Raw genomic sequence first — 15,574 nt, 5'->3', positions numbered from 1 at the left:
TGTGAACATCACCCTTTTTTTTATTCCATATTACCCACTGAACTATACATGCTCTGAAAACACCATAATTAATAACTTCACACTTTTGTTCAAATCCTGTGCGTTGTGTAAGAGCATCCAGAGGCAACGAGGCTTGTTTCTCACTAATTGAAAAATGTTCACCTTCTTTTGAGGACACTGTTTACATTGTACCACAACTTTTATAAGCTCAAAGAATGGTTTACCATAATAGCTGCAGTAAATAGTGATTTATTTGACAGAGAATATAGTCCCTGACCCTCGCCCATACGTACAACGCTGGTATTCTTGTCCTCAGGCAGGAGCTTTCATCTGTATCTTGGGAACGGACTCACAACGAGCTTCAAACATAGCGCTAATGGGTCTGTGTTCTCCAGACAAGTGACTCTCAGTGACGGAAAACCAGTCAAGGAATTCGAGCAGTTTAGAACAGGGGCGTTGCCTATCTAGGCAAGGGGAAAATAGCGCCTGTGGCAGGCACTGAAATAACGCCTCTGTCCAAACGTCGGACACCCATCCTTTAGATAACTTTTATCATAATATCAGATCAAAAATAGCAGGACTCAAATATTGCCATCAGGTGCTAATGAGCTCTGACAAGCACGGGACGTACAGAACTCATAGTCTACTCCATACGGAAGAGCATAATAAGTAATTGCTGAAATGACAAAACATGTCTCCGTTTTAGTCCAAGGGTGTTAAGGAAATACATCTGAAGAAAGTGTTTTTTGCACTCTTCAAGTATGGTTTGCCTGACTTTAAGAGACACTCAGTGCTCAGTGACACCTCCCTTCAAGTGGCGCCCAGGGCACGTGCCTTACCTGCCACACCTTAGCTACGCCAGTTATTGAGAAGAGAAAACAGGGGTATGCTCGGCATTTGCTGGAGAGAAGTCTAGAAAGTTAACCTTACATCCTGTCCATTCCAAAGGCCGCGTAACAGCTTTTTCCGCGTCGCTGAGCTGACAGAAAGGCACATGGACCACTGCTGTTTTGCGAGTAAAAACTACAAACAGCTTTACTAAAAAAACAGCAGGTGTAGGGTCACCCATAGGAAACCGCACGGATTTAGAGAGTGTTGGCGCTTGTGTACATGTAGGATAGGTGGAGTGCGAGTGGACACGCATCTAATCTCGGGATAGCATGTGATAGAGTTCGGAAAACATTGAACCTCTGAACAGCTATCTATAGATTACCACCACTTTTCCGTCTTCTGCTCTGGAAAATTGAGACCTTCCAAAGATCTCTAAGGAAAAGTGGAATTTGTTTATCAGCTTTCCTTCCACCGATTGTGTTATTTCAGTCCTCCAATGCGTATCCTTTCAGTGTTCTATTTCAGGTCAACAACACACTGCAACTTTATTATAGTGCCTCAACTGGGGCTTTAGAAGAACGCACATTCACTGGAATCAAGGTTATGTTGTCTCAGCAGTCAGCCGTTTGGTTTCTTGCTGTCTTTTTTGAATAAACAATCAAAAAACTTCTCACGACTAGACCAAAGTTAAACACTTTGTGGTGCGCACGCAATGTTATCCAAACGAAACACAGACACCAGACGAGACAGTTGAGAGTTTGTTCTGGAGACGGTAAAACAGTGAAGTTCAAAGGGGATGCCTCTCTTAAATGACGTCACTCCTCGTATTTCGCGTAAATATCAATAAAAAGGCAAGGGTGGGCACAGTGATCTGGTTCATCATACACACATAAAGGACCGCAAAGCCATCGCAGTAGGAGGACGCCTTCGTGGACTTGAGTTTTGAAAGAAACAGTGAGTAACCATTTTTTGAAATAGAGTTATTGCGGGATTTTATAATTATGCCCATAGACAATTGTATCAACCCCTGCAAATGTAGGCTACTATGTTGAAGCAGCCGATAGCCATTGAAGAAACTCACAAATACATGTTTGTATATAGTGTGGTCCAGTCTGATAGCAAGTGAATTTTCCGTCATAGAATAGGTCATTTATTTTAGAAACTAATTTAGTTTTAAGGGGATTCAAATCCAACTTTCAAAAACGTGCGCATGTTTCCATCTATTAAGCGACATGCGTAGTCGCAGATGAAAGCATTTAGAAAGCACGCATGATAAACACAACTGGAAATGAACCCAAAGGGAAAGTTTCCGTATGACTCAATATGCGATATAAGCTACATTTTAAACCACACCACACACGCTGGATAGATCACTGTCTTCTTACTGATATACAGACTTACGAAATGCAGTGACACCATCTGTTAATTTACTTCATCTGCACTTGATTAACTTGGCATCTGTGACTTGGTTGCTCAACGAACATTCTGTATCACGTAATCATTCGTTAACATGCATAAGCATACAAATATCCCATCAGGTCCAGATCCTTACACCAATTTTGTGTGGTCCTGTCAGTCCTCACAGATAACTTACAGGTATCAGGTTGAAAGGATGAACATGTGGATATCACGTCACCTGGTGGTCATTTGGCTTCATTTGCTCTACCCCAGCGAAGCATCACCCAGATATGGCAACGGCTTCTACTACCAAGGCGCAATGAACGGCGAAGGCAATGGAGAGAGTAGGCAACATAAGCTCATTTTGTTCAGTTGGCAGGTGTAAGAGATGGACACATTTCCTCAAATATACTACAGGGGGCTATAGGTTACATCTGTTTAAGCCGTCGTACACATAAAGTAACAGCTGCAACTGCCAGACTCCCCGGCATATTCCAGACTAGCAGACTTATTCGTTCTTATGACGATCTTCTTATACAGTGAAATATATTGCATAGCCTATCCGATAATTAGACATCATGTAAATGTCCAATTTCATTCAAGAACATTGATTATGTAGGCATAGTTATCGTGAAATGCATTGTGAAGACGTTAAGAGTATATAGTCCATCACAATGATTTGTTTTGATGCAGCCTTATTATTGTACGTCTATGCAGAGAACACGTCTATCATTTCATCTACTTAATTCTCCATTAATTGTACGTGGATGTGACGTTGTTTCCATGTTGCAGTATTCTTCAGCGGAGTGCGCCTTCATGTGGAGAGTCCGAGGCACACGGTGGCTGCTGTTCAGGGCAGCAATGCCACTCTGCCCTGTCACTACCGATATGTGCCTGAGGTTAACACACCTCGTCGGGCCAGGGTTAAGTGGTTTCGGCTGCCTACGACTGATGGGAGTCCGGAGGAGGACGTTTTTGTGGCCATAGGAACACGTCACCGGAGTTATGGTGGCTTTCGGGGACGCGTGCGCCTACGCCGAGATGCCCCTGGGGATGCATCCCTAGTTATCAATTCTCTAAACGTGGATGATATTGGCCTCTACCGCTGTGAAGTGATCGACGGACTTGAGGATGAGAGCGTCACGGTTGGGCTAGAATTCCGAGGTATCCTTATGAATCCATAGGAATAACACGAACATTTTAGTTACACGACAAAGTATAGGCTATTTATGTTCATGTTTTGTTAAACTCACTTTATACTCACTAGCTGAATCCACAATTGAAAGGATCTGCTCCTCTCACCGCAAGCATTAGCCTGTAAACAAATATAGGTTTAAACATCTTCTTTTCTTCTTGTTAGTCAGGAAAACAAATATGGACATTATTTGTCAAGGCATGACAGATCAACAAATCTTAATAAAACAAGAGTAAAAGACTTAACTAACCCTCTCTTCTCAGGGGTGGTGTTCCCCTTTTACTCCTCCAGGGGGCGCTACCAGCTGAACTTCCACAAGGCCAAGCAGGTGTGTGAGGAGCAGGGTGCAACACTGGCCACATTTGACCAGCTCTTTGCTGCCTGGGAAGAGGGGCTTGACTGGTGCAATGCAGGGTGGCTGGCTGACGGCACAGCACAGTACCCTGTGTCCACACCAAGAGAGGCCTGCGGAGGTTCTGACATGGCCCCTGGCGTCCGCAGCTACGGCCCACGCCATCAACACCTTGACCGTTTTGATGCCTTCTGCTTCACTGCCTCCCTCAGAGGTAGCAGATGATTGTAGTACTGGATGGCAAAGGCACATAACTGACCCAATCACATGTAACATGTGACATTAACAGCCTATGCTTGACTGCTCTGTTTAATCCTAGGCACTGTCTACTTCCTGGATGCACTCCCGAAGGTGAACTTCACAGAGGCAGTGCAGGCCTGTCTGGATGCCGGCAGCGAGATTGCCAAAGTGGGGCAGCTGTACGCTGCTTGGAGGTTCCTGGGGCTGGACATCTGTGACGCGGGCTGGCTGGCAGACGAGAGTGTGCGCTACCCCATTACTAGACCCCGTCCAAACTGCGGTCCAGAGAAACCAGGGGTGCGCACTTTTGGTTATCCCCCACACCGCCAGAAGCACGGTGTTTACTGCTACGCACCACTTTGGTAAACATGGGCCTGTTCTAATGGGTCTGGCAGTGCATGCTACCATAAACTCTGCAGTTCAACACTATATCGTCATTTGGGAGCTACTCTTTGCTGAATCCCTCAGGACGTGACCTCGTAGCGTCACCTCTGATGAAACACATTTTTTTGGACAAGTCATCCTTGCTTCTGATGGCATACCAGTCATTTAAACATGGTTTAATTAACTTTGAGTCTCTTTAAATCACGTTATGTTTATTATTAAATGATGACGATATGATAATGGATCAAATAAGGATCCTTTTATGTTTATTACATGGTAAACTACACATATACATATGTTTAGGGCTCACATAAAATCAAGGGGAATCAAACCTCACTTGGCTCAATACACATTTGATCTTTAGGACTTTTTTTTTTACATTCTTAACCGTCACATGCAGTGTGATCCTATCACCTTGAAAATCATTTTATACTATAATGTATGTATGTCAGCATCCACCACAAGTATTTGTATTGAACATTTGTACCCTTACTACCTAAACCACTTAAGTGTCTACTATCTGAGCCACAGAAAGCCTTGTCACCTGGTCTGTGGTGATCCCCAGATACAACCACCTCTCATTTGTAGGTTTGGTTGCACTGTGATGGTGAATGACTCAGGAAGTAGATTTTGTGTTGTTTTTATTCCTCTAGTTACTTTTGAAATATTATGTTGATGAGTATTCATTTGTTGTTGTTTCTGAAAATCTGGAAATGAAAGCCAACAAGAGTGGCACAATAAAACCCCAGTGCTGCTGTGGAAGCCAGTGGAAATACTTTGTGCAACTGAGGAAGCAGTTTCCTAGTTTATGTCTACATGAATCATGTCACCATGTATCCCTCTTCACAGGCATGAGTTGTTGGTGAAACTTTTTTAGGGAGAGTTTAGAAAACACAATTTAAGGCATCATTTAAGTTGATATGCTACATCTACAAACTCCATCTACTGAATACTCTCAGGTTTTAAAATGATGACTCAGCGGAGCAGCGGTTTACACACATCTGCCACAAGGTGGCGGCACTTTCCGATAAGAACCCCTCTGACCCCTGACAGAAGACGAAGGGTCCTGGGGAAGAGGGGAGAAATGGGTTTCCTATACACAACATGGCCACTATTAGTGTGAAACTGAGCCCTTAAACAAGCGCCACACCGTCTGAGGGGAAAGTTTAGGGGGTGAGAGAGAAAGAGAGAGAGAGAGAGAGAGAGAGACAGAGAGAGAGAGAGAGAGAGAAGACAGGAGGGTTTAAGCCCCCCCCAACCTTTTGCAATGCAAACAGAAAGTTTATGATCCCTCTGAGCCTAAGACACGTCCTATTTACACCTGCTTACCAAACACGGCTGTTGGCCTGAGGAGGGGCATGAAAAGACACTTGTGTTCACCGGTGGAGCCTGCCCCCCACCCCAGCCCCGTATGAAAGTGCTTACTGTACGCCATGAGAGGGATATTCATGCAGCTTTTTTTTTGTGTCGTCTCTTTTTTTTTGCATTTTAGATGCCAGGGGTAAAAATACACTAAATGGTGAATTTGTGCCCAGGACTTCTGGGATGTGTCATCAGGTTGTTGATATATACTGTAGAGTGACGCACATTGAATTTAAAAGGTCTTACTGAATCAAAGATACTCTTAATTGAATTACAGGTTCTTTATAAAATCTGTCAGCGATGCACATTTAGTTATTTGCGATGCAAAATTAATTATTTTTGTAGCTAAATATTTGGCAAGTACTAAGGCACTCTACAGGCCCGAATAAATGCATGTTTTCTCTATACTTGATTTGCAGTTATCGAAACATAAAATGCATAAAAAGTGAAATACAACGTCAATGAATATGATGGAATAGAAGACATGTTGATTTTAGTATTATGTTTCAAAATCACATTCACCAACATTAATCTACCAAATCTAGTTACTGAGCAGAAAGATTGGTATTCAAACTTTTATTTGTTTTTTCGTCTCAAACCAGGGTCTTTCATCAAACATAAAAGCACACATTTACAGCACATACTGAATCACATTTGGTTTGTGCTTAAGAAGGACTGGAACATACCCACACACTCACACACAGACACACACACACACACTAACACACACTAGCACACGCACACACACCTATGCATGCACAGCACGCATGCACCCCTTTGCACACATACCCAATACAATCTTATTTAGCTCACATCAACATACATTCTCAGAGACATGCATATGGATCCTATCTGGTCAGTTTTGGAAAGGTCAACATACGCAAGACATTTATCTCACATAAATTTATCTCACATATATTTTTTTTTTTCACCCCAGGATCATAAATTATCATGCTATTATACAATAAATTGGGTGCCAAATATTTATTTCAAGGGTTAGACAGTGATGATATTGCGACAGTTTTTAGACACCAACGTTTTGACAGAATGTTTTCTACTGTACAGTCCATTACGTCTAACACAGTTGTCATATAGAACCAACAGATGTTTCAAGGCGAATGTTTCTAATCGGTCGGTAGTATCAAATCTGCCAATAGGCCAAAATTGTGTTCATTACGTTATTACACATGCTTTAGTACCATCTTTCAGGCCAAAAGGCATTCACAGTAAATGTCACAGGTCAAAGGTCGCCTCCATACGAAGAAGAAAACCCTACTTTTATCACAACCAGGGATCGTTTGAACCATTTAAAAGAAATGGCTTTAAGACTTAACATTAAATTACACATAGGTAGTGTGGCTGTGGTCACTTGTGGAACTAAGGTGTTATACGCCACAAAGCGAAATCTGTAACAGGTCAGATATCATCATTTAGAAGAACTAAATGACTGATCTGAATGACCACAATCTTAGTTGCTCCTTCTAAAACTAAGACAGTCTTTTGTTGGATCCCACTGGCAGGGCTTATAGGGACTTTTGGGTTTGTGTTTTCTCAGGGACAGATATCTGTACTCTCTGAGGTGAAGTGAAAGAGAAAAACAAACACTGAAAACAAACAAAAGAAAATACTAAACTTTACAAATAAAAAAAACCCTAATAATCTTCTCATAATAATGGGTGGTAGTCAAGGAAGCCTTTTGTCTTTGATAGCAAAAGTGTTACTGTAGAGCTTTCTGGAGGAGTTTCTTTCTGTCTCTTAATCAATACAAATTATGGTTCTGAATGGAAGAGCAGTTCTAAATGCTTACATTGGTCAAATGAACCCAACAGTGACACTGTCTCTTTTTTGAGCTATGGCACCATAGTCCTTAACCTACTCCTGTGTTTATTCATTACAAAGTAACACTTAGAAACCTAATTAGCCAAAACCTAATGTTTGACAATGTTTATATAAAGTGGGCAATCTTTCTTATGTGTTTTTTTTTTTCAGACAAAAATGTCTTGTGTACCGGGGTTCTTTTATCAACAAAATCCTTTTTTCCCTAATGTTTTTCCCTTCTGTCCTGTTTAGAGGTGCTTCCGCCTGCTGACCGCTTTAGACTGCCGCTTCAGGGATCGTTTTCTTAGTCTGATGTTGGTATTATCAGCTGAGGGTGTAAGGGACACAAAAATGTTTAGTTATCTGAACATTCCATATGAAAAAAAAAAAAAAAACATTGATGGACTTAGTTGAATGGTATAAACTCACTGGCTATACACTCCACTTGTGGCTCCTCCCATTGTCCGTCAGACATGCAGCGCACCACAGACTGGTGTTGCTGTGTGAAGCCACCGTTACATTTGTAACTCACTATGGAGTTGACAGGGTAGCGATGCCTAGGGCTGCTCAACAATCTGGCATTCTCCACTTCAGGAGGCGAAGAGCACATGACTATTGAGAGGGATACAAACAGCACATAGCTATAAGAGAGGACATATAGCCTTACATACTTTTATGATAATGCTGATCGATAAGGGTTCTAAACAAGGTTCAGCTGTCATTTCGTCAGCCTTGTGCATAGAGGATATAGCGAGTGAAGATTTGACCACTTACCAGGCCCACTCTTGCAGGTGAAGGGCAGGTGGTAGTTGCAGGGAACATCATTCCACTGGCCGTCCTCGTGCCAAATCATGACCACACAGTCTTCTCCGGCATTGAAGTAGTTGTCTGGCTGGTTTGGTCTCCAATTCTCAAAGTTCTGTCAGTGAATGCAACATCAGCATATTTGTTATGAAAACAACAAAAAAAAACCAAAGAAAAACAAAAAATACACACAAAAAAGAACTATACGACATTATCAATTACTAAAGATTGTTCACTGACTCCATGATGATCATTCTGGAGGGCTTACCACAGGAGTCCTGTCCGTCCACCTAAACTCGTTCTGTTGATCCCGGTCATTGAGGCCGATCCACTGGTAGTCCTGTGCATTGGCTGGGTACAGCAGAGACAAGCAAACATGAGAGCTCAAGCACCCCCCTAAGCAGATACACGAAACAGTAGTGTATACTTGTCGCCCTACTCACAGTTCACAAACTCCTGCTCCTCCTGGGACGTGATGCTGACCAGGTGAGAGTTCAGCTCCTGACAGCGCTGCTCAGCACTGCTCCAGGTCTCACGCTCGGAGAAGTGCAGGTAGCAGTTCCCCCTGAACTCCTCCCAGCCCTGCTCACATCCCTGCGGTGCTATGCACACCAACAAAGACCCACATTTAAAAAATTGACATAAAACACAAGAAATATCTTCATGCATCACACATCAGTCACTAAGGCGATTGCTGGCCATTTTTAAAAGCTAGCTTGACACTGCTGTGACAAAAGTCATGCCTTATTGTACCCTGGCTAGAAAATAAGAGGGTTATATTCAATCAATGTTAAATTACACACAACGATTAATTTGTTTTTTTTCCACATTACGACTTACGTGTGATACAGTTATCGTCTGTCTGTCCTGGAGGACACTGGCACACTACAGCACCGTCCTGGAGTGAACATGTACCAGAGCCACAGGGGTTGGGCTGGCAAGGGTCAGCTTCGCCTAGAAGGGGACGATAGAGCCAAGATATAGGAAAATCAATACAAGCATTAGTTATCAGCCTAAAAACAAACCGAAAAATGCTTATGCAAAATCAGACAAAATCAGTTGAACAAAGCATCTAAGGCAAGCTAAATAGTGCGTACAAGTAAATATAGTCAGGTAAGGTGTTTTTGAGGGTGAAATAAATTCCACCCTTGCCATGTTTATGTTTTCTCAAGAAAATGTGTTTTGGACAGAGGTATTATGTTCTTTAAAAGTATGCTAATTTGGGAGGTAGTAGTAGCTAAAGACTGCACATAGATACTTCACTAATGTAGTGTTCATAATATTATAAGTGAGACAACCAAGGAAACAATACTCACACTGTAGTTGCATAGCCATTACATCGGAATTTCTGAGTGAATTTAGGAAGCTTATATTCACGCTTATAGCTGAACACATGTGTTGCACCACAGAAAAGCCTTGTATAACACTATGAAATACTCAAAAACTGTGTTTTCATCTTCAATAACTTAATTGTTCAAATCATTGTTCTACAGGTGTGCCTCGGCCCTAATAATAGTAATGTTTGAGAAGAAGGAATATCAAGCAGCTTTTCATCTTTACCATCTTCAACTGCTGGTTCCTCCACAAGTGCTGGTGTCTGCAGTGGCAGAGAAGATGCCGTAGTGATGCTGGACACCGTGGTGGTACTGGCACTGGTGGTACTGGCACTGGTGCTTGAGGTGGTGACAGGAGGCTCTGTAGTGACATCGGCCCAGGTCGTCGGGAACATTTCCGGCTCTATCCAGATCGTGGTGGGAATCACCTCGACGTCATGACCACTCGCTCTTCCACTCATGAACTCCTTCGTGTACTGCTCGTGCGTGTAGCCAGGGGGCAACTCTATGGAGAGTTTTCCAGTCTCATATCCGCTGGCCTCCGTCGACCCTTGACCTTGCTCCTCCATCCCTCTGGATCCCTCCTTCACTTCGAACACCTCATCCTCCTTTAGGATGACCCCGTCCCTGTCTTCGTGACCAGAAGCCCCGGACGAGAAGCCTGAGGGATACGCTGAGCCAAAGCCACTGGGCTGAACGCCGGACAACTCCTGCTCCTCCTGCTCCTCCTGGCTTCTCCCAGTCTGGTCGATCAGACTGTGGTCAACGAAGGTCAGATCTGGGAGACCGGAGGCAGATCCACTGACGTCTCCGCTGGGGAACCCTGAGCCACTGGGGAATCCTGAGCCGCTGAGGTCTATAGCTCCCCTGCCGAACTCGTGATCTACTAATGTCGGTGTGATGGACTGGTCAACCAGCTGCCCATCTACCAGGATGACCATGGAGCTGCCACTCTCCTCTCCGCTCAGAAACCCTGAGCCACTGGGGAACCCTGAGCCGCTGGGGAACCCTGAGCCGAGGTCGATAGCTCCCCTGCCGAACTCGTGTTCTACTAATGTCGGGGTGATGGACTGGTCAACCAGCTGCCCATCTACCAGGATGACCATGGAGCTGCCGCTCTCCCCTCCGCTCAGGTACCCTGAGTGGAAGTCCGTGACGCCTGAGCCGCTCTCCTCCGCCTTTCCTGAGTGATCGCCACTGATGTCTCCAGAGGTCATGTCTGTGGAGAAGGTGACTGTGCTGCCCTCCACTGCCTCTTCAGGAGCGCCAGACGCAGAGCCATCGCCCGAGAGCCGATCACCGCTGCCCTGGAAACTCGCAGAGATGCCAGACCCACCGACACCCGAACCAGACTCCTCTCCACTCGGTCTGCCGCTGACATCCCCGGACGTGTCTCCAGACATGTCTCCAGAGCCAGATATGTCCACGAAAATGGGAGAGATGGTCGGACGCACTGCAGGACAACAAGGACCAAACATGTACAAAGGCATATAAATATGCTTTCAGCGCACATTTAGTTATCCAGATGCAAGACTATGATCGTTCCCTTGTACTACTTGACTATTTTATTTGCATATTTATATTATTTATATTATATATTTTAAATTTTTTCCAATGTATTAACGCTCATTGTACCCTCGGCACCATTGAAAATGAGGATGTTATTCCTCAATGTGTCTTCCGAGGCCTAAATAAATAAATCAATCAAGACTGAGCTTATGCACTGTACCAGGCCTCAGAAGAGCTGTGATGCTGGTCATGTTCAATTCCACACCCGTCTGAGTTGCGTCCAATCGGCCCTCAGAGATCAGTCTGGACAGGTCAGCTACAGAGGCAAAACACAACCAGTCACAAAAATGCCACAAAAATGTCACAAAAATGTCACGAAAATGTCAATGAATTTCCATTAAAAAGCTATCATAAACAATATCCACGGCTAATTTCATAACATATTAAACTATCTATCTTGTAGGATTTGTAGAATTTCATTCAAATTACTTTTGGCTCACTTTGTTGGTCCTACCTCTGTAGCAGTAGGCGTCATATCTGGAGTAAGGGCTGGGGAAGCCGGCCTGGCCTGGGTACACATAAATGGTGTGAACCCCAACTCTTCCTCCACCGCAGTTTTGTCTTGGGGTGCGGATAGGATACCGGACACTGCGGTCAGACAGCCAACCAGGCTGGCAGCTGTCCATGCCCTGGTTCCAGGCAGCGTACAACTCAGCAGTGGAGGCTAGTGTGGCATTCTGCCTCCTGCAGTAAGATATGGCCTCGTAGTACGTGAAGCCAGACAGAGAGCTGACATGGAAGACCTCACCTGAGAAAAGAGAGAGGTCAAACATGAGTGGAATATTTAAGCAATATAGCACGAGTGGGAGTAGGGTAGGTAAGGGATAATCCCACGGGTGGTGTTCGGCCGTAGCCAACGAGTGGCGTAGGCAACAACACATGTGGGATTATCCCTTACCTAACCAACTCCCACACGTGCTATATTGCTTTTATGAAACAATTCTATAGTCAACCAATTAACATTTCAACGCGAAGTTATTGATTAAAAATGTTTTAATTTCGCCATTGTTTCTCCTCAACAAAAAATAGTTCCATTGTCAACGTCTTGGTTTGGAATTATAAGAATTTTGAATAAACGGTTATCATCAATGTGCTATAGAATGTTTCATCGCGGAGTGATTTATTATTAGCTGTGAAAAGTCCCCGTTGGGTTGTTTTGGGATAATCCATGGCATGGAACGTCTCTCGTCCAATCAGAAACAGCTAAATAACGCAATAGAACCCAATTGTTTTATAATGAGAAATACAGAGGATTTCACGGTTGAAACCAGGTTTGGGTTTCCCAGTAAGAAATCGCGAGGCCAGTGCTTCTTACCCCTCAGCCGATCCATGTAGCAGTAGACGTCAAAGTGTTCCCTGGCATCCTTAAAGCCATATGAGCGAACACCAGGCAGCTGCTCTTTGTCTCCAGAGCATTTGGCCCTTGGGTTTACAATAGGGTACCTGAACGAAGAACACATTAATGTCATGACATTACATACAACCAATATACTATATACATTCGACTGATTCGCAATGCATCTTGTGAAGTTGACATGTTGACGTATTTGCCTTAATTTACGCGGTATTTAGAATTCTTTGGGATTTGGGGAATGAAGAATGTCCAGTGTTAGATGACTAACCTGACGGTCTGGTCATCTATCCAGCCGGCAGCGCAGTGATGGAAGCCTGCCTCATAGGCTGACTGGAGCTGCTGGGGACTGGCCATGACAGCACCCTGACTGTGGCAAGCCAGCTGGGCCTCAACAAAAGTCAGGGCATAACGCCTGGAGCCAGAACGGTAGTGGAACACCACACCTACAGAGAGGGAGAGAGAGAGGCAAAGAAGGTCATAGATAGAGGGACGGAGAGAGACAGAGAGAGAGAGAGAGAGAGAGAGAGAGAGAGATTATGTATTTGTATGTTGGCAAGCTTGTCCCATGGCTCTCATCAGATTCACCTGGTTTTCATCCATTTCACTGTTTCCTTTGCAGAATCACTATGTGTTAAATGTTTAAGGAATTTCTCAGTCAGTCTTCTTTATCTTTTAACATGCACTTAAATTTCATACCACATCACGTTTAAGTAGCAGGACTCCTGAAAAGTTTAATACATTTACTATATAGAACTGAACATATCCAGTAGGTTTTGGCGTCCAACTGATCGTACACAGCTCTTGGTGGTGCCAAAACCTGAACCTCAGCACAATATGGGCTTGTCTTAAAAAATAAGCCTTGGTTCTCAAAAGCAACTAAATCTTATCTCAAGACAAGCAGTTATTGTCACCAACCTGCAGTGACATTCTCCTTAGGACGCTCCACGCTCACATCCGGGTGAGCGGTAGCCTTGGTGATGACCTCTTCCGTGACAGTGCCGGGGAATGTGCTAGTTGGAGGGTAGGGCAGGGGCATCTCTGTGGGCTCGTCGGGTGACCCAAGGAGCTCCCCCTCGGTCGTGGTCTGGATGGGGTAGAGTGCAGGGCTAGAGGTGACGGTGGCCACACTCAGGTTTCCTTCTGTTGTACTGTGCCCCTCCGTTGTGCTGTGCCCTGGTTCTGGGAACGGAGATGGCGAAGCAGAAACCTCCTCCTCACCTTCTGCAGGAAGTACAACATTATTTACAAATGATTTAATCTCAACCATTGAACACAACGATTAGATATGGAAGTTGAGGGCTAAAGGGAGTGATGCAGATCCAAAGAGCTTATGCTCAACAAGTCCAACAGGTTTGCTCTCAAAATGAACCAAATCCCAATGTCCCATGCCCTTTTCGAGACATAGAACGTATTGCCAAATTTGGACTATTACAATAGTGGATTTACCTTCAAAACAAATGGCATCATATCGGGAGTCAGGATAGGGGAAGCCGGTCTGGTTTGGGAACAGGTAAACAGTGCGTACTCCCAGTAGCCCACCACCACACTGAGGACGGGCGATGTTGATTGGATAACGCACACTTCTGTCACCCAACCAGCCTGCATTGCAGACGTCCATACCACCCTGCCAAGCCAGGTAGAGCTCCCCAGTGGTGGCCAATCGGGCCCCTAGGTTGGCGCATTGGTCACCTGCTTGCATGAAGGTGAACTTCTCGACAGACATGGAGTAGTAGACCTTGCCTAGAGCAGACATGGGGAACCACAAAGAGAATATGCAGGTACATTTAAAAAACATCACAACCAAACTAAATTTACAAATGTGCAAATGTGTTCACTGTCAAATACCTGACATTTTCTCTGCAAAGCAGTACACATCATAAGTCTCATTGACATCTCTCACGCCGTAGGTGCGAACACCAGGGAAGTCCTCTTTGTCTCCAAAACAACCCTCTCGGGGCTCATGAATTGGATACCTGGGGGATAAATGTTGAAACATAATGTTTAGTGCTCTGGCTCTGCACAGTGCTGCTATGGTATTTGCATATGACAGATACATGTGACTTCTACGAGATTCTACAAGATAAGTGCTGAATTATCTTATCTTACTTATCGATATATGGTGTACTTTACAGATCCACGTTACCTGACTGTTTGGTCAGCCAACCAACCCGCATCACACTGGTGGAATCCATCATCATAGGCAGCTTGGAGCTGAGCTGGGGTGGCAATAAGAGCGCTGTTCTGGATGCACGCAGCCTTGGCCTTCTCAAACGTTAGAGTGTAGCGGGTGGAGATGGCTCGGTAGTGGAACACAATGCCTTCACATAGGCAAGAGGAGAAACATCAGGTCACAGAATCAAGCATGTTAATGACACGTGTATGTCCATATTTGTCATGGACACGTGTATGTCTCTTTATATATATTTCTTAAGCTATTCGTACTGTTTTTAGATAGTTGTAATATAGTTGTGTTATATGTTGTTGTTGTGTTGTATGGTGTCCTTCGTCGCACCAACAGGAGCAGCACTCCAAAGTTTGTTGTATGCGAATACAATGATAATAAAGGCTTTTCTTTTCTGTTCTATTCTATTCTATTCTATTCTATTTGTCATTGACACAAGGGAAGTGAAGTGTGAAGTGCAGACATATTACAAAGCACACACATACAGATGTATTACAGAGCCATTACAGACCACAGAACTACAATAACTATCAAATAGAATAATAGGCAAGATTAAAGAGTTATGTCTGAAGATCTCCCTTAAAGGGGTCCACAGTTTCAGTCATTCTTAGGTTCGCTAGAGAATTCCAAAGGCTGGGAGCATAAAAACGAAATGACAATGACATTGACGACACCAAATGTGCTCCAACTGTAACCAGTTTCAAATCTAGACTAAAGACCCAACTGTTCCCAATGCTATTTGTTAACTGAT

At 44.1% G+C, this 15,574-nt stretch overlaps 2 protein-coding genes across 2 annotated transcripts in view; one reads left to right on the top strand and one right to left on the bottom strand.

Annotated features, from left to right (window-relative positions):
* Nucleotides 1-1,607: 1,607 nt before the first annotated feature.
* On the top strand, nt 1,608-5,138 carry hapln3 (hyaluronan and proteoglycan link protein 3). The gene is made up of 5 exons (XM_080842718.1): nt 1,608-1,785; nt 2,408-2,573; nt 3,022-3,393; nt 3,688-3,990; nt 4,096-5,138. Exons 2-5 carry the CDS (start codon nt 2,444-2,446, stop codon nt 4,380-4,382), a joined length of 1,092 nt encoding a protein of 363 aa, XP_080698844.1. The 5' UTR covers nt 1,608-1,785; nt 2,408-2,443; the 3' UTR covers nt 4,383-5,138.
* A 2,690-nt stretch (nt 5,139-7,828) lies between these two features.
* acanb (aggrecan b) overlaps nt 7,829-15,574 on the bottom strand; it is a gene marked incomplete at both ends in the record, with an annotated part of 8,810 nt that continues 1,064 nt past the window's right edge. The window contains 15 exons of the mRNA XM_080842630.1: nt 7,829-7,908; nt 8,010-8,192; nt 8,355-8,499; nt 8,653-8,735; nt 8,828-8,986; nt 9,225-9,338; nt 9,945-11,171; nt 11,448-11,543; nt 11,742-12,035; nt 12,603-12,730; nt 12,910-13,084; nt 13,557-13,862; nt 14,088-14,381; nt 14,487-14,614; nt 14,785-14,959. Of these exons, the coding sequence (XP_080698756.1) occupies nt 7,829-7,908; nt 8,010-8,192; nt 8,355-8,499; nt 8,653-8,735; nt 8,828-8,986; nt 9,225-9,338; nt 9,945-11,171; nt 11,448-11,543; nt 11,742-12,035; nt 12,603-12,730; nt 12,910-13,084; nt 13,557-13,862; nt 14,088-14,381; nt 14,487-14,614; nt 14,785-14,959 (3,587 nt within the window). The remainder of the gene's footprint in view (nt 7,909-8,009; nt 8,193-8,354; nt 8,500-8,652; nt 8,736-8,827; nt 8,987-9,224; nt 9,339-9,944; nt 11,172-11,447; nt 11,544-11,741; nt 12,036-12,602; nt 12,731-12,909; nt 13,085-13,556; nt 13,863-14,087; nt 14,382-14,486; nt 14,615-14,784; nt 14,960-15,574) is intronic.

The sequence above is a fragment of the Sprattus sprattus genome, assembly GCF_963457725.1.
Source record: "Sprattus sprattus genome assembly, chromosome: 7".
In the NCBI taxonomy this organism is placed as follows: Eukaryota; Metazoa; Chordata; class Actinopteri; order Clupeiformes; family Clupeidae; genus Sprattus; species Sprattus sprattus.
The sequence above is the reverse complement of the archived record's forward strand: the minus strand, read 5'-3'. Positions and strand labels throughout refer to the sequence as shown.